Source organism: Schistocerca cancellata, chromosome 6 (assembly GCF_023864275.1).
Source record: "Schistocerca cancellata isolate TAMUIC-IGC-003103 chromosome 6, iqSchCanc2.1, whole genome shotgun sequence".
NCBI classification, from domain to species: Eukaryota; Metazoa; Arthropoda; class Insecta; order Orthoptera; family Acrididae; genus Schistocerca; species Schistocerca cancellata.
Window position 1 is genome coordinate 288,934,938 of NC_064631.1, and position 19,460 is coordinate 288,954,397.

The window sequence follows — 19,460 nt, forward strand, 5'->3', positions numbered from 1 at the left end:
TATTTTTTCCATTATGTGGATGATTGTTCCATCATCTGGCCACAAGGAAGAGACAAACTCCTTGAATTTCTTTCACATCTGAACTCCATACATCCCAACATCAGAGTCACTATGAAGGCCAAAGCAGAAGGAATTATACCATTCCTGGATGTCAGGCTCAAGAGAAAAGCTGATGGCACCCTGGGCCACAATGTGTATCAGGAGAAAATCCACACTGACCTGCAATTGCATGCAGTCAGTTGCTGCCACCCTGTACATTTAAATGGGGTACTAAAAACACTAGTACAGGTGGTGTGCACCATCTCTGTTGATGAGAGTCTGTCCCAGGAATTGGAACACCTCAGAACTATTTTCTGAAAAAAAAAAAACAAAACAGTTACTTAGAATGGCAGACTAGGCAGGTCTGCTCCACCGTTACAGTTAAGCTCGTGGAGACAGAAAAGTCATGGCGGAAGAGTTAGCCACTGTCTTTATACCATACACCAACACACTATCAGGAAAAATAAAATGCATACTGAAGAAAGTGCAGAGTAAAAACTGTCTTTTCCCACCCAATAAAACACAGCCATTATTGGAAAGCATCAAAGATGTCCTTGGTTTGCAGAATCCTGGGATACATCAGATTCGATGCCAGAGTGACAAGACATATTGAGCAAACAATGTGCACTATTGAAGAGTGATGCCAAAAACACCAACGGTACACTCAGCTGATGTATCCTGCCAAGTCAGCAGTTACAGAGCACCATTTGTCTGACAATCATGTGATGGAATATGAAAGTACCAGGATTGTAGCACACAATCTCATCAACCGGGACTGTGACTATAATCTCAGCAAGGCTTGGCAACAAGCAAAGGGTCTAATTAAGAAGACACTCAGCAAAGATAACGGTCTAGTGACCAGGATGGACAGAGAAACTACATTTACATTACCACAGACACTGATTCCATTGCCTCTGCAGTCGCCGGTGTGTGCCCTCTGGGACGAATCACATAGTGTGTGGCTCATGGGGGGGGGGGGTGGATGGGGGGGGGCAGGGTATATAGGTAGGCCACTTGCCCCAAGCAGTTTAGTTCGTCACTGCACCTGACAATGATGATGTGTTTGATAACCGAAATATAAAGTGACTGTTGGACACTATGAACCGGCAATCCACAGACCATTTGGGGGGGGGGATTTGGGGATTTGGTAAGCTTTACCTATTCATTCTGCATTTACTTGGTGGCAAAAGTCAGTTTTATTTCAGAGCAACTTCTTTTTCATTTATACTGTAATAACCACTTATTTGTGTTTTAGGGAGTTTCCAGACCTACAAGATGAGAATATGGTGCCACGTCCCATTGCAGAACCTCTCCATATCGTCTGTGCTCCACAAGATCTTGACTTTAAGCGGTATGTAATTATTCACCAATTTATAATATGTATGCTCATTTCACAGTTATCAGTGCTGTTATGATAATGTATGAGACAAATGTGTTTTGAAATGTCACTGTAGGAAAAGTCTGTAACCTGGGAGCATACGTGATAAAGTGTGTAGAAGAAAGACAATCATTGTGTCATCTTGATGGTAGGTGAGCTGAAAATATAAAGCCTCTCATTGTTAAGTGTATCACATAAAATGCTGTTTGTACTTATTAAAGGCTCAGGAGAATCTTTACACTGTAGTGAACTACTAGGCAGAAAGAGCACTGTTTTAATTACTAGTTAAAAATCTGTGGCAATCCTTAAATTAGAATATTTTGGTCACAGAACTTGTTGGTTACGTAGCAAAAAAACTTAAACAGTCTCAGGATTGGGCATTATTGAAAGAATATTTTCACCTATTTTTTCAAGCTGCAGAAGTGAGAACATGTGAACGTGCATTATGTACAATTTTTACTTTTACTTTCTGTAGTGGTTTAAATAGTAACATTACTGGTCTCAAAATAGTACTCAGTTAATACATCTGAAAACTTTGAGGCACTGGGTAGCTCAGTTGATTTCCAAGCGAGAGAAGAACCCTGACAGCTGGCAATGCTGTTCCCAGGTTTCACTTGTTACCCATCTATATATAGATAGATATATACATTTTGTTCCATAGGTCCATAGCGAGGAGACCACCAAGCATGTAGAATACGTAATACTTAATACCAAAGGTTGTCATCAGGACGGACTGAAAACCATTTTTGTCTAGAACTGTACCAACCTTGAGCCACTGCCATAGAAATATAAACAAAATCACACAACTTGATTAGTTGTGATAGATGTGCAAAGCAGCCACGTGGAGCCCAGACCACAATGGTGAACAGACTTACTGACCACTAGATCATTGTAATCTTGACAGTCTGCTAGGTATCACAGCAGGCTTTATATTTATTGAGGGAGTTGATGGGGAACAGTAATTGTAAGGTAATGGAGACCTTTCTCAACAGTAGACACTGAATTACAGCTTACATAAAGACCCTTTGTCTGTCTATTGTTTACTGGCTAAATGGAACAGTTTCCTCTGAACATGAGGCTTGCATCAACAGCAAATCAGCAATCCTAACTTTTTAAGTGAGCTTTCATGCTTCTCTTTGAAGAGAATTACTCCAGAATATTATGCTATATTGCACCAATAAATAGACAAATGCAAAGTGAATTATCTTAGACATGCTACAGCCATTAGCCAATAGCATTACTCCAATGACTACAAGGGCAACTTTGTAATTTGTTGTGGATTTTTGATTATTCCCAAAAGTCTTGGCTGCCTTCTTTTGTGGCAATGATTCTTACTTCCTTATTGCCTGTCCCACCATGCAATGAAACTCCTACTGTCCAACTGCTATGAAAATTACTTAGTCACGCAACAATTATTAATGTGGCAGAAGATTATAAACAACATGCCATACATTTTTTCCTAAAACTTCTGTTCTCTTCTTCTCTTTTGTGGGATATTTTTTACGGTCCTAAACTGAAAGAGCTAGTACTTTTTTTCAATTTTTATTTATTTATGTTGAAACTAGTCCATTTATGAAAAACCACTATGTGATCAAAAGTATCCAGACACCTGACTGAAAATGACTTAAAAGTTCCTGTCGCCCTACATCGGTAATGCTGGAATTCAGTATGGAGTTGGCCCACCCTTAGCCTTGATGACAGCTTCCTCTGTCGCAGACATGTGTTCAGTCAGGTACTGGAAGGTTTCTTGGAGAATGGCAGCCCATTCTTCATGGAGTGCTGCACTGAGGAGAGGTATCGATGTTGGTTGGTGAGGCCTGGCACAGAGTCAGCATTCCAAAACATTCCAAAGGTGTTCTATAGGATTCACGTCAGGATTCCTTGCAGGCCAGTCCATTACAAGGATGTTATTGTCATTTAACTACTCTGCCACAGGCCGTGCATTATGAATAGATGCTCAATCATGTTGAAAGATGCTATCGCCATCCCCGAATTGCTCTTCAACAGTGGGAAGCAAGAAGGTGCTTAAAACATCAATGTAGGCCTGTGCTCTGATAGTGCCACACAAAACAACAAGGGGGTCAAAGCCTCCTCCATGAAAAACATAACCACACCATAACACCACCACCTTCGAATTTTACTGTTGGCGCTACACACGCTGTCAGATGAAGTTCACCGGACATTTACCATACCCTGCCATCGGATTGCCACATTGCGTTCTGTGATTCATCACTCCACACAACGTTTTTCCACTGTTCAATCATCCAATGTTTATGCTCCTTACACCAAGCGAGGCGTCGTTTCGCAATTACCGGCATGATGTGTGGCTTATGAGCTGCCACTTGACCATGAAATCCAAGTTTTCTCACCTCCAGTCTAACTGTCCAAGTAGTTGCAGAGGATCCTGATGCAGTTTGGAATTCCTGTGTGATGTTCTGAATAGACGTCTGCATATTACACATTATGAACCTCTTCAACTGTCGGTAGTCTCTGTCAGTCAATAGACGAGGTCGACATGTACGGTTTTGTGCTGTACATGTCTCTTCATGTTTCCACTTCACTATCACATTGGAAACAGTGGACCTAGGGATGTTTAGGAGCGTGGAAAGCTCGCATACAGACGTATGACACAAGTGACACCTAATCATGTGACCATGTTCGAAGTCTGTGAGTTCTGTGGAGCGCTGCAGCCTGCTCTCTGTCACAATGTCTAATGACTACTGAGGTTGCTCATATGGAGTATCTGGCAGTATGTGGCAGCACAATGCACTTAATATGAAAAACATATGTTTTGGGGGGTGTCCAGATACTTTTGATCACATATTGTATCATTTACTATCTTTCCTTCAGATGCTTCTTTGTTCAGCTTGATGTTAATGTTTGAACCATCTGCAGAAAGGTCTAATTCTGCCTTCTGATTCTAATGAACTCGTAAGATGATGAACAAAGAGCAAGAACAAGATGGCCCCATGTTCCAATCTTGTGGAAGGGTCATTGTGATTTCTTCCCATGCAGGTGGTATCTGTATTTGTATTTCTTAAATATCCCAGTGTTCCTGTGTCTTGAATAAGAAAGAACTATGCCAGACATGTGCGTAGCCACATAACATTAAAAATTAACTCTGTGATAGAATGTTATGATTAACACAATCAAATGCCTTTGATAAGTCACCAAAGTTCCCAATTGGTGATAGTTCCATCATTTCAAAATTTTATTGCTTGCTCAGGGAACAGCTGCCTCAGTAAAGAAGTACTTTTAAAATCCAGACTGTGATTGATAAAAATCCGATTACTACATAGGAGAGCAGCAGTTCACAAGTAACATTCCTTCTCATGTTTGCTGTAGGGAGAAACACTGTAATGCAACTAGTGAAAATAAATATAACTATAATATCAAGCAAAGAAGGTCATTGTAGCATATTAACAGCTGTTTTCAAGCTCTCCATAGTGAACTCAAGATTATAAGTAATTTACTATTATGTTTTATTGCTTCTTTCAGAATACAATAAAGAATATTTCAGTATACTGTGTTTTGCTTTTAGGTACGGGAGAGATTATTACGTAAATTCCAAAACACCAGAGCCTGAAAAAAAATCACAGCCATCCAGTCGACACATGGCAAGAGAACAAACACCACGAAATAATACATCCCAGGTAAGTGATACTGCACATTTTGCAGTATACGGTCTGGAAAAGCAAATTATGGAAAGAGACATTCACCATGCATCATTAAGGTCACGAAGTGCTTCCCCACATTTCAAAATGAATCCTCTCTATGAACCTGACGATCATGCTGAAGCTGCAGGAAAATCTAGTCTAGATAAAATTTCAAGACATAAGGTCAGCAACTCCAGTACTGGACGTCGCTTTTTGGATGCTGAGCGAACAAACCCTCATTCGGAGTCAGGTTACAGTAGTTCTCTGGATTCTCTGGTTGAAAGCCAGTCAGCTTCTCACTCACTCCGGCTTATTCCTCCTAAAGTCCCTCAGGTGGTTGAGAGGACTCTGGAACCTTTATCCAAAATTCGAAGATCTGAAAGCTTCAAGCTGAACAGACCAAGGCATGGAGATACTAATATTAGAATGGGAGGGAGCCTCAGAACTCGAAAGTTTAGGGGACATGATTACCTGACATCTCTTTGATCAATAAATAACTGAGTTACAGTTCTGTGCATTAACCCCTCTAAAGTAGCACAATTAAGCATTCACTATGTATTTTCAGAAACTGTTGTGCCCTACCATTCCACTATTTGTTTAATACTATGGCATTTTTATCATCATTGAAGTATGCAACTTTGTAAAGCTTAATTTTTATCATAAATTCTGAAAACCTGCAGTATGTATGATTTTTGTTTGCTGCATATTTTATTAATGAAGAGCTGTTGCAGAACCTCTTGTATTTACTTGTAAATCAGAATGCTGTTGTAATCTGTAACTACTAAAGTGAGTTGTGCATGACATCTGAAATTATCTATTGTAGAATCTGAACTTTGCACTACTGTATCTTGCTTCTCTTGTAGTTAATGTTGTATGCTTTATTTAAAATCCATTGTTGTATAATTTGCATTACTGAGCACTTACTACTCCATGCATGACTTCCGTTCACCACAAACACATGCATGCACAAAAATCAATATGTTGTTATTAAAGTGTTTTATCTAGACACAAAAGCTCAACTGAAAATAATTGCAGTACATGTGCAAACTGTTTTACTGTGGCGTTGTGTAACAGATACATTACAACTCAATAATGTATTGATTCTTGATCACTTATAATCTGATACTGTACTTTTATGTCAACCACTGTTGTGTAAATAAATTGTACTCTCTAAGAAAATCACAGAGATCCATAGTAAAATATTCTGTTTTCTTTACGCATTTTATGCACCCAAGAAAAAATTTACAATGAGGTGTGTGTGTGTGTGTGTGTGTGTGTGTGTGTGTGTGTGACAGAGAGAGAGAGAATTTATATATTATTATATATTGCTTACGTAGATATACAAGAAGGAATAATATATACTGCAGAATCAATCAGACAAAAGTTACAACTCCTTGTAAGACGGCAAAATATGTTAGCAGAATACATATGTCAGAACATGATGATGATTGACAGACAGATAAGGTGGTGGTGATTGACAGACAGATAAGGATGTCTGACAGAGACTCTGTTTGATGATATAAATACAGGGTTATTACAAATGATTGAAGCGATTTCACAGCTCTACAATAACTTTATTATTTGAGATATTTTCACAATGCTTTGCACACACATACAAAAACTCCAAAAGTTTTTTTAGGCATTCACAAATGTTCGATATGTGCTCCTTTAGTGATTCGGCAGACATCAAGCCGATAATCAAGTTCTTCCCACACTCGGCGCAGCATGTCCCCATCAATGAGTTCGAAAGCATCGTTGATGCAAGCTCGCAGTTCTGGCACGTTTCTTGGTAGAGGAGGTTTAAACACTGAATCTTTCACATAACCCCACAGAAAGAAATCGCATGGGGTTAAGTCGGAAGAGTGTGGAGGCCATGACATGAATTGCTGATCATGATCTCCACCACGACCGATCCATCGGTTTTCCAATCTCCTGTTTAAGAAATGCCGAACATCATGATGGAAGTGCAGTGGAGCACCATCCTGTTGAAAGATGAAGTCGGCGCTGTCGGTCTCCAGTTGTGGCATGAGCCAATTTTCCGCGGGCTACGCGTGAAACTTGCCCGCACGCATTCAACCGTTTCTTCGCTTACTGCAGGCCGACCCGTTGATTTCCCCTTACAGAGGCATCCAGAAGCTTTAAACTGCGCATACCATCGCCGAATGGAGTTAGCAGTCGGTGGATCTTTGTTGAACTTCGTCCTGAAGTGTCGTTGCACAGTTATGACTGACTGATGTGAGTGCATTTCAAGCACGACATACGCTTTCTCGGCTCCTGTCGCCATTTTGTCTCACTGCGCTCTCAAGCGCTCTGGCGGCAGAAACCTGAAGTGCGGCTTCAGCCAAACAAAACTTTATGAGTTTTTCTACGTATCTGTAGTGTGTCGTGACCATATGTCAATGAATGGAGCTACAGTGAATTTATGAAATCGTTTCAATCATTTGTAATAGCACTGTATCATTGGCCAAAACAGGAACAACTGAAACAGTCTGATAGCAGCAAAAATCATAAAACATGGTTCCCTTTCTAGACTTTGGCGTTTCTTTTCATTTATTCACTAAAAGAAATCGATACAAAGTACAAGTAGAGAGGAGCCAGATGTGCAAATGCTGGAGGGATGTAAAGTCACTACAAATCTGTAATCAGAAAAGACAAGGGTATATGGAAAGATTGGAAAATTAGAGTGGTTTAATTTTTAAGATTCAGAGTACTATTGAATGTCCTGTCGACATAGAGGTCATCAGATATGGAGCACAAGCTTGGATTGTGTCAAGGATGGGAAAGGAAATCGGACATAACCTTTCAAAGTAACCACCCCAGCATTTGCCAGGAGCAATTAAGGGAAATCACGGGAAACCTAAATCGAAATGGCTCAAATATAGTAGACATAAATGTATTAAATTTTTGACAAAGAACATAGCAAACAAAATCTGTCATTGAAGTTTTTCTTGTTTTCAGTCTGATTTGGTTTGATGCAGCTCTCAATATTAGTCTATCCTGTGCAAGCCCCTTCATCTCTGAATAACTACTGCAGCCTACATTCATTTTACCTGGCCTACTTTGTTTTTGCCTAGGTGTGCCCCCATAATTTTTACCTCCATACTTTCCTCCTTTGCACATTGATGACTTAGGACGTAGTATCTACTGGTCCCTTCTCATAGTCAAACTGTGACATAAATTTCTTTTTTCCTCAGTTTGATTCAGTACCTCCTCATTCGTTGATTTATCTATTTATCTTACCTTCACATGTTTCAAAAGATCTCTTGTTTTGTGAACTGTTTATCATCTACGCTTCATTTCAATATGAGGCTACACTGTACATTTACAGCACAAAATATTATGACAAACTTTTCTATCATATTGTGCATAAGAATGTGTCCATAATTTTAATTTTTGCATTATAAATTGTTGATGGTTTCAGTATTCATAGACTTTAGTTGCTCTTATGAATAGAAAGATTAAATATTTTTGCAACAGTATTGGGTATTACTCTGGTACCGCGCGCCGCGGAATTTGAATCCGCGCCAGACGTCATGGACGTCAAAGACCCATAGAGGTCTCTGCACCATAAGCTGCGGCGGCGCGCACTTCCTGGCCCGCTTTTAGTGTGGGGGTGCCACAGTGGAACACGTGGTCCCAGCGGCCAATAGCGGCACCCCTGAGAGCATGCTTAAGTGCCGGCCACTCACTCATCCAGGCAGTCTAGTCTCGCTTACGTCGGTTTACACCTCGCTTGCGCTAGACTGCTTTCTTCCTGGTTCATGTACGAGTTTGTTTCCTTGTGACTGTTGTTCGGTCTTGTCGTATTCATTCTGTCCTACATTGGTCGTGTCCTTCCTTTTCCATTGTGTTATTGTTTGCGGGCCTCTCCGCGGGTCCCGCCGCGCCTTCCATCAATGCTACCCCGTGACTGTCCTGGTCGCAGTTACAACAATTACCTCAATTTTAGCTCACATCAGTCATTCAGTTCTGAACCTCTGTTGTGAGCCCTGAATTTGAACATTGGAGTGATATATAAGGATGAAAGGTAGTCTTATATGAAAACAAAATGTTTCCAACAAAGTCAGGATTGTTAATAGGCATGTTCCAAAATGATAGGCCTCTGCCCCTAGAATCAATTCATCCACGCAATTATAGTGGGAAGAATCAGAAACATTGTTACACTTGATATTTCCATATAAACAGCATTCACAGGAGTGAAAATCATGTCAGTTGCCAGTGAAAATTGTACGAGCAATTCGGAGGATCCCAGAATCTTTAGATTTGTGTTCTAACATGTACCCACGTAGACGCCGTACCTCACAGCTCAGCATGTCCCTATTAATAAGGCCTGTTGTTAAGCTCCAGTTTTTTGCAAAATTTAAAATTTATAGGAATATATGTGAACCATTTTACATGCTATGTGTATTTTGTTTCCTTGCACCAAACAACAGATTTCATACAGCATTATCCGGCAGATAGTAGAATACACTTTTGAGCCGTAAACATAAACACTGATGCAATGATTTATTATGCATCAACCAGAAACATTAGTTTTTCACTGTCATTATACTCAGTTATTTTAAAATGTGGGAGGTTGCAAACGGACACATTACTACTCATCAAAAATGGAACAACTAGATCAGAGCTGAGATAAACACACAAGAAAGGACGAAGCATCAGTATATTTCAAAATTAGCAGTTCTTTCTTTGAAATAGTGATGCAGAAAGTTAAGGACAGGGATAATGCTAAAGCAGGGAGCAAAAACTCACTAAGAACTTCTCAAGGGCACACCTACACTTATTGTCAAATGTATGATCATATTATGGGGTATCAAGTGAAATTTGTGACGATAGAGGAAATTTTGTTAGAGAGGACGCAGCATGATATCTTGGATGGAGAGTCATTGTCAGATGTTGAAGTAAGTTCGGGTGAGCCCCAAGGAAGTGTGTTGGGATCCTTATTGTTCATGTTGTGTATTAATAACATTATAGAGAATATTAATGGTAACCTCAGGCTTTTTGCAGATGATACAGTTATTTATAATGAAGTACTGTCTGAAAGAAGCAGTATAAATATTCAGTTAGATCTTGATAAGATTTCAAAGTCGTGCAGAGATTGGCAACTTGCTTTAAATGTTGTAAAATGTAAAATTTTGGACTTCAGTATCCTATGACCATAATTTCAATGAGTCACTGTTGGAATAGGCTAACATGTACAAGTACCTGGGTGTAATACTTTATCGGGATATGAAGTGTAATGATCAAATAGGTTCAGTCATGGGTAAAGCTGATGGTACTTTGCTTACAAATCACTCATGTCACCAATTCTAGAAAATTGCTAAAGTATGTGGGATCTGTACCAAATAGGTCTAACAGGGGATACTGAACATATGCAGAGAAGGGTAGCATGAATGGTCACTTGTTTGTCTGGTTCATGGGAAAGGTCAAAGAGATACTGAAGAAACTGAACAGGCAGGCTCCTGAAGATATAAGAAATCTACCCCAAGAAAGCCTACTTAGTTTCAAGACTCAGCTTTAAATGATGACTCTTCAAATATCCTATAAACCCTACGTATGAGATAAGATTAGGATAATTACAGCCATGCACAGAGGCATTCAAGCAATCATTCTTCCCTTGCTCCACACACAAATGGAATGGGAAGAAATATATCTACCAGATCTACCCAGACTGCTGCAGTTTCATCAGCTGGCTAGTAGATTTTAATATTTTGTCTTTGAAGTGAATGTTTTTATGATGCTGTACTTCATTACTGCATTTTGCATCTGCTGTATCTATCAAGGAATTATTCACACAACATAAGAAGTGAAAAGTAATTCTTTTCTAGTACTTTAGGCAACCGGTTCAGGCTGTTTGTATCTCACAAAGCACTGAGTCAGTCATTTCCTTACTCTTGAATTTGTTATTTCTCAATTCAAACATTATACTGAGTAAAATGCACACATGCAAATCCAGGCTGCTGTGTACATCAAGAAAAAGTGCTCTTAATATGGTAAGTAATTTAATACTATCTACTTGTAATGCTATTTCTGTAAAGCTTTGGTAGTATTTTAGGGTTTAAAGTCTTTCTCCTTTGTCCAAACTCCTTGCTGTAAAGTAAATGATGCTATGTTTAGTATGAGCATGACTAACTTTTATCAGTAATAATGCTGCAACACACAGCAGACATTTATTTACTTTTATTTTATTGATTTATTTGTGTTCCATCGATCCTTGATGTTAGTGTTCTCTCTTCCACATATACCACTAGCAAGACATGTCAAAAGATATCTCACATTTAGTAGAAAATCAAAAGGCAAAATTAATAACCACATGGCAAAGTAGGTCACAAAAGGTTATTGTTTAAGTAATGATGAAAGTGATGGATTATTAATGAGTTACAAACAGGAGCAGTGAGAATAGGAAATCTATTTCAGTTGTTCAAATATTTTAAGGTCATGTTTAGTCAAATGCGTGCAATAGAATATACATAAAAGGAAAAGAATAGCTGTGCTGCTGCTTCTGGTATGACAGGATTACTTGGAAAGAAACAGGAATTCATTTTTCAGATATGAATGAATTAAGACTATCACAGTATTGCAAACATGTGCAACAGTATGAAACTATGTGGTGTATATTCATTATTCAAAGTTGTATTTAGGTTTACATGTCAAATTACGGCTTCATGTTAATTAACTTCTGAATCTTTGTATTTAATTACTTTATTTTATTTTTTTCATTCATAAAGTTTCTCACCTGATAGGGACAAACTGTATCATACTTCCTCTTTAAGTCTAGCCTGTCATAAGTCGGTTACTGGGAATGAGGATACATTTTGGGAGACACTATACATTGCACTGCACTAATCCTGTATGAATGTTTAACTGTACTGGTATATTTCCTTGTAACTTACAAACATGTTAATCACAAAGGAGCCATTCAAAACTGCTGACTAATAAAAGAGGTGGTGGTGTTTTTAACCTGTATAATAACGTATACAGCTGTAAGTGTAGAATTACCATACTGTAGAAACTAAAAATTAAGCCACACTTATTTGCATCTTTGATACTCTTACAGTATCTTCTGCCTTAACATAATATTATAATATTGTGTTTCCTGCCTAGCAGGAAAAAAAACAGAGGAACAAAGACTTCCAGATGTCACATGCCTATTCTGTGGCTTCCAAGATAATGCACACCAGTTAAAGCAGCCAAAGAGCTTTTATACAACTAGCAGTCAAAAAATCGGTTATACTGTCAAACATTTTAATAGATTTGACAACCATCTTCGTAATGAGAACTAATTTGTTACATTAAAATGTGTGGTAATTCTACAAAATTATATATGGGTCTTGAATTACTAATAACATAATTTAAATGTGTGTATTTATTAGTTTTTCAGTTTCCATAGTTGTAACTATATGCAGGTTTCTCATTATTCTGATCAGATGAAGAACAGTAAAGTTATAGCAGTTAAGTAATATTGGTTCACTGTATGAACCAATCACAAGGAATGAATCTCCACACAAGTCTTGCGCTTGTTTGACTTTGGTGGAGTTAATGACTTACTTATTATCTCTTGTGAAGTTGGTATAGGAAACTGACCTGCAGACTTAATCCCCTTTCATTTGAGACAGAACTGGCCAAATAAAGTAAAAAAAAGTGTAATTCTATCCAGTTTGCATTTTTCATCATTTCTTACTATTTATGAGTGAGGGGATGTGACCTGTTTTCCAGAAAAAAATAATTATTCCATCCTCTGTTTTAATTTTATATAATCTATCACAGATGACATGAAGTAAATCAAGTGCAAAGATTCAGTTTTATGCCAAATATTTGCTTGTTAAGTAATAAATGGATGACTATTATAGTATGCTTAATTTGATTCTAGGTCAACAACGTTAGCATTGCTCAAGTTCGTGAACCCATTTCTGAAACAAAGAAGGCGCTTGAAGCACAGTGTGAGACTAACAACACAGCAATGGAAACTTCTGTATGTATTTTTCCACATAATTCTTTGTTGGTTGTAGTTCAATAAAACACTGCTGCTTTACGTTAATCAGGGACTGATGATCCTGCTGTTTAGTCCCTTTACTCTCCAAATCAACCAACCTTTGCATTAATCAACAGTGAAATTTACAGATATTCAGCAGACATTTGCAGCAGCTGGAGTGGAACAAAGCGTATCAGGTTCAAAATGCCAATGATAAATTTAATTTTGAATTTGTTACCCTGTTTGAAGCTGTATTTCCTAAGAGAATGTCAAAAAGTAACAAACTTAGTGATTGCTCAAGACAGTGGCTCACTAAAAGAGTCAAAACATCCTGTAAATCTTATACTTCTCAGAAATTCCAATAAACCTCAGGCCACAGAGCACTACACATTACAGTACAGAATCCTAAATAATGTGATTTAAAAATCCAAGAGCATGTTCATCAGATCTAAATAATAAAATATAAGCAATTTGGAAGGTGTTAAAAAGGCGGACATGCAAAAGTTCGGAGTATATATACAGTATCAAAGTTAGCTATAACAGCAGTGTGGTAGAAAAAGATGAAATAGTTGCCAGTATCTTCAACAACCATTTTTTGATAGTACAACAACCATTTTTGGACAGTGGCTGATCAGACTGGTTGTAAATGGTCAAACAAACAAAAGCAGTTCGTTCTACTGAGAAATTCATCAGTGGACTGAATTTCATTGGTTGTTAAGCTTTTTATGGCTGCTGGTAAGTTATTGAAAATGTGTGTTCCTGAATAATGCACACCTTTTTGTACAGGAGTAAGTGACTAAATCCTTGTGAAGATTATTCTTATTTCTAGTATTGATTCCATGAACTGAGCTGTTGGTTTGAAAAAGTGATATATTTTTAATGACAAATTTCATTAAGGATAAATATATTGGGAAGCAGTAGTTCGTATCCCTAGTTCCCTAAACAGGCCTCTGCAGGATGTTTTTGAGTTCACACCACATATAACTCTTATCGCACATTTTTGTGCATGGAAAACTGTAGCTTGGCTTGATGAATTACCGCAAAAAAATAATCCCATATGACATTATGGAGTGAAAGTAAGCATAGAAAGCCAGCTTTTTCATTTTTGTATCCCCCTATGTCTGACATAATTCACATTGCAAATAAAGATTTGTTTAGACGCTTCAGCAGTTCTGTGGTGTGCTCCTCCCAGTTGAATTTATTGTCAAGCTGTAATCCCAAGAATTTAACAGCAGATAGAAGTATCTGCTTGTCATCATCTGAGTAGTAGTGGCCCCATTCATGAAAACTGGAAACAAAAAAATTTGTGTTTCTGGGGATCACAGCCTCCAAATGCTTAATAAACATAAACTTGGGCCCTTAGTAGGCTGTAATCCAGAGTTTATTTACTTGTGCAATTAGCTAATTTCAACTAAGCTTCATTGTCAAGCACATTTGTAACATCTGTATTTCACGTCATTTTCAAATCAGTGTTAATTACAAATAAAAAGTAGCCATGATTAAATAAACATTGCATTACAGCCTACTATGGACCATGTTTACATTTATTAAAACTGACAATAGCTGGGAGAGCAGTTTGCTGACCACGTGTCCCTCCATATCTGCATCCAGTGAGGCCTATTAGCTGAGGATGACACGACGGTCGGTCGGTACAGTTAGGCCTTCCGAGGCCTGTTTGGACGGAGTATTATAATAACGGTGATCTTTCACATAAGCCACACTTCCCATATAATTTCCAGCTGAAGTCTATTATTCAGTTCCCTCTTTCAACAGATAATGTAATATTTTAATTCTATGCTAAGTATTACCTCTTGGTATTTGATCAAAGCCATAACATTTACCCAGGAATGTGCATAATTGTATGTATGTTGATGTGAAAATGGAAATAATGGCTTTTCAAATAAATAACATTTATTACATTCGAATGTGAGAAATGTGTTTGTCGCCCTTGCTGTTAATAGCTGACAGCAAGGAGGGGCGAGAAGGATGGGAACAGGAGATAAGTGTGGACGTATTATTCTTTGCAATAATTCTCACATATTTCCAGTAATTATTTCTGCAAATGTGCTACACAGGTATAGAACTGTAAACTTAGCAGTTACTGAGTAACTTGGATTTATTTGGTTTCCACACTGCTTGCGGGATATTACATTATTTCGTTAATGCAGCGGCAGGTTTAGTGCTGCCACGCAGTCAAGATGGAAGTAAATCTTTGTAGAACTGATCCCATATAGAGTTCCCAATCATTTCTCTGTCACTTCCTCATGCAGCCCTTACTAAGGTGCTAAAAAGACGACATACTGGCATAGGGATCCTGAAACAATTCTCAGTACAACCTAAACATGGCTGTAGTAAACTTGACCAGATCCCACGAGGATGCCCCCTCCCCTTGTTACACAATACAATCACATCAGTAGTTTACTATCTGTGGACGAAGAAGATACATGGTGACTTGCTGAGTTTCTGGTTTACATGGCCAAGCTACTTTAATAGCCTCTGGAGAACATGGCCACGCTATACCACACGTGTTTTCATTTATGAACCAAAATGCACCAGTCAAGTAAAAAGGAAAAAGAAGGTGTGAAATTTCGAAGTTGAAAACAAGATCACACCAGGAATTTGGACCTTTTGAAATTCTACAGGGTACTACAGAGCACTACAAGCAACTGTAGAATTAAGAGTCCTGTAGTTCAGTTGCATGGCTGCACGATAATGAAGACCATCTTGGCTCAATCCTGGGCTGTTAAAAAGTCAATTGTCCTGACCAATTTCATGATAGTTGTATGAACTCAGATGTTGGCTCTGTGTGATGGAAAAATCCATTTACAAGGCCAGATGTAAAATTTTCTAAGCAAACAAATTGTAATAGGTGGCATCACTGTTGAATAAACATTGTTCAAAGTTTATTTCCTATTTTTCTGCCATAGTTTTTTTTTTTTTTTTTAATTTTGAGTGTAACACTAAGACAGTTGACACATGAATAGAAATATTTTTGTAACTCATTGGATACCCTGGATATTATCATAACAAGGAAGTAATTTCAGATCGCTGAACCTAAAGGGCAGTATGAATATTCATAGAAATAAAATAAAAAATTAACTTAGCATAAACTAATGAACTATGCTCACCACTTAGGTGTCAAAGTAATATACTTAAAAGCTTTGAGTGGATACCTATGAACTGTTTGTGATACAGTAAGTTTTGAGCAAATTTAGTTTTGGGGCAGGATACAGTCTCAAGCTTTGTGATACAGAAAGTTTTATGCAAATTTAGTTCTTGGGACAGGATACATTTTCAAGCTTGCAGAATCACTTATCAAAAATGACAATCTTAGAATCTTGTCCCACAAACATATATTATTGTCTGACAGTATACAGGGTGTTACAAAAAGGTACGGCCAAACTTTCAGGAAACATTCCTCACACACAAATAAAGAAAAGATGTTATGTGGACATGTGTCCGGAAACTCTTAATTTCCATGTTAGACCTCATTTTAGTTTCGTCCACCTACGCTCAATGGAGCACGTTATCATGATTTCATACGGGATACTCTACCTGTGCTGCTAGAACTTGTGCCTTTACAAGTACGACACAACATGTGGTTCATGCATGATGGAGCTCCTGCACATTTCAGTCGAAGTGTTCATACGCTTCTCAACAACAGATTCGGTGACCGATGGATTGGTACAAGCGGACCAATTCCATGGCCTCCACGCTCTCCTGACCTCAACCCTCTTGACTTTCATTTATGGGGGCATTTGAAAGCTCTTGTCTATGCAACCCCGGTACCAAATGTAGAGACTCTTCGTGCTCGTATTGTGGACGGCTGTGATACAATACACCATTCTCCAGGGCTGCATCAGCACAATCAGGGATTCCATGCGACGGAGGGTGGATGCATGTATCCTCGCTAACGGAGGACATTTTGAACATTTCCTGTAACAAAGTTTTTGAAGTCACACTGGTACGTTCTGTTGCTGTGTGTTTCCATTCCATGATTAATGTGATTTGAAGAGAAGTAATAAAATGAGCTCTAACATGGAAAGTAAGCATTTCCAGACACATGTCCACATAACATATTTTCTTTCTTTGTGTGTGAGGAATGTTTCCTGAAAGTTTGGCCATACATTTTTGTAACATCCTGTATTGTGGAAAAACAGAGATGTATAGTTTTTTTTTAATTTTTTCCAGTCCCTTCTTTGTGTTATTTAAGTGATCTTTTATTTTATAGTTTGTATTATTTGAGAGGTTTGCTTTAACTTCCATTTTCAAAATGTTAGTTTTGTTTCTCCCTTCCAGTTCCTGAGCAATGGGATTGTACAGTTTGAGTCCATTGCAAAAAATATAGTTCTTTGTGTATGTTAAGTTTTCCTCTCGTTCCATGATCAAATGACCTAAATCTCTGAAAGTTATTACATCAACACAATAATTTTGGTGGCTCTACTGGAGAAACTCTCTTTATTGTCTGTCGGAACATGTTGATTTCCCTCTCTTTTACGACACCTTTATGAAGAACATAGGAAGATACGAGAAACACACAGGTAGATCAAAGAAGTTTGTGCTGAAAAGTAATTAAACATCTGTGATGAATTAAGATTTTTTTAAACATGTAGGGCAAAATTTAAAGTTGTGTCAGTCGTTACTCCTAGTGTCATAAATCACAATACACATTTGTTGTTGTTGTGGTCTTCAGTCCTGAGACTGGTTTGATGCAGCTCTCCATGCTACACTATCCTGTGCAAGCTTCTTCATCTCCCAGTACCTACTGCAACCTACATCCTTCTGAATCTGCTTAGTGTATTCATCTCTTGGTCTCCCTCAACGATTTTTATCCTCTACGCTTCCCTCCAATACTAAACTGGTGATCCCTTGATGCCTCTGAACATGTCCTACCAACCAATCACTTCTTCTAGTCAAGTTGTGTCACAAACTTCTTTTCTCCCCAATCCTATTCAATACCTCCTCATTAGTTATATGATCTACCCATCTAATCTTCAGCATTCTTCTGTAGCACCACATTTCGAAAGCTTCTATTCTCTTCTTGTCCAAACTAGTTATTGTCCATGTTTCACTTCCATACATAGCTACGCTCCATACAAATACTTTCAGAAACGACTTCCTGACATTTACATGTATACTCGATGTTAAAAATTTTCTCTTCTTCAGAAACACTTTCCTCGCCATTGCCAGTCTACATTTTATATCCTCTCTACTTCGACCATCATCAGTTATTTTGCTCCCCAAATAGCAAAACTCCTTTACTACTTTAAGTGTTACATTTCCTAATCTAATATCCTCAGCATCACCTGACTTAATTCGACTACATTCCATTATCCTCGTTTTGCTTTTGTTGATATTCATCTTATATCCTCCCTTCAAGACACCATCCATTCCGTTCAACTGCTCTTCCAAGTCCTTTGCTGTCTCTGACAGAATTACACTGTCATCAGCGAACCTCAAAGTTTTCATTTCTTCTCCATGGATTTTAATACCTACTCCAAAGTTTTCTTTTGTTTCCTTCACTGCTTGCTCAATATAGAAATTGAATAACATCGGGGAGAGGCTACAACCCTGTCTCACTCCCTTCCCAACCACTGCTTCCCTTTCATGTCCCTCGACTCTTATAACTGCCATCTGGTTTCTGTACAAATTGTAAATAGCCTTTCGCTCCATGTATTTTACCCCTGACACCTTCAGAATTTGAAAGAGAGTATTCCAGTCAACATTGTCAAAAGCTTTCTCTAAGTCTACAAATGCTAGAAACGTAGGTTTGCCTTTCCTTAATCTAGCTTCTAAGACAAGTCATAGGGTCAGTATTGCCTCACGTGTTCCAATATTTCTACGGAATCCAACCTGATCTTCCCCAAGGTCAGCGTCTACCGGTTTTTCCATTTGTCTGTAAAGAATTCGCGTTAGCATTTTGCATCCGTGACTTATTAAACTGATTGTTTGGTAATTTTCACATCTGTCAGCACCTGCTTTCTTTGGGATTGGAATTATTATATTCTTCTTGAAGTCTGAGGGTATTTCGCCTGTCTCATACATCTTGCTCACCAGATGGTAGAGTTTCGTCAGGACTGGCTCTTCCAAGGTCGTCAGTAGTTCTAATGGAATGTTGTCTACTCCCGGGGCCTTGATTCGACTCAGGTCTTTCAGTGCTCTGTCAAACTCTTCACGCAGTATCGTATCTCCCATTTCATATTCATCTACATCCTCTTCCATTTCCATAATATTGTCCTCAATTACGGCACCCTGGTATACACCCTCTATATACTCCTTCCACCTTTCTGCTTTCCCTTCTTTGCTTAGAACTGTGTTTCCATCTGAGCTCTTGATATTCATACAAGTGGTTCTCTTTTCTCCAAAGGTCTCTTTAATTTTCCTGTAGGCAGTATCTATCTTACCCCTGGTGATA

At 38.3% G+C, this 19,460-nt stretch overlaps 1 protein-coding gene across 1 annotated transcript in view; it reads left to right on the top strand.

Annotated features, from left to right (window-relative positions):
* LOC126088294 (uncharacterized) overlaps nucleotides 1-19,460 on the top strand; it is a 242,133-nt gene that overhangs the window by 206,504 nt on the left and 16,169 nt on the right. Inside the window, exons 15-17 of the mRNA XM_049906424.1 lie at nucleotides 1,295-1,390; nucleotides 4,959-5,070; nucleotides 12,944-13,045. Of these exons, the coding sequence (XP_049762381.1) occupies nucleotides 1,295-1,390; nucleotides 4,959-5,070; nucleotides 12,944-13,045 (310 nt within the window). The remainder of the gene's footprint in view (nucleotides 1-1,294; nucleotides 1,391-4,958; nucleotides 5,071-12,943; nucleotides 13,046-19,460) is intronic.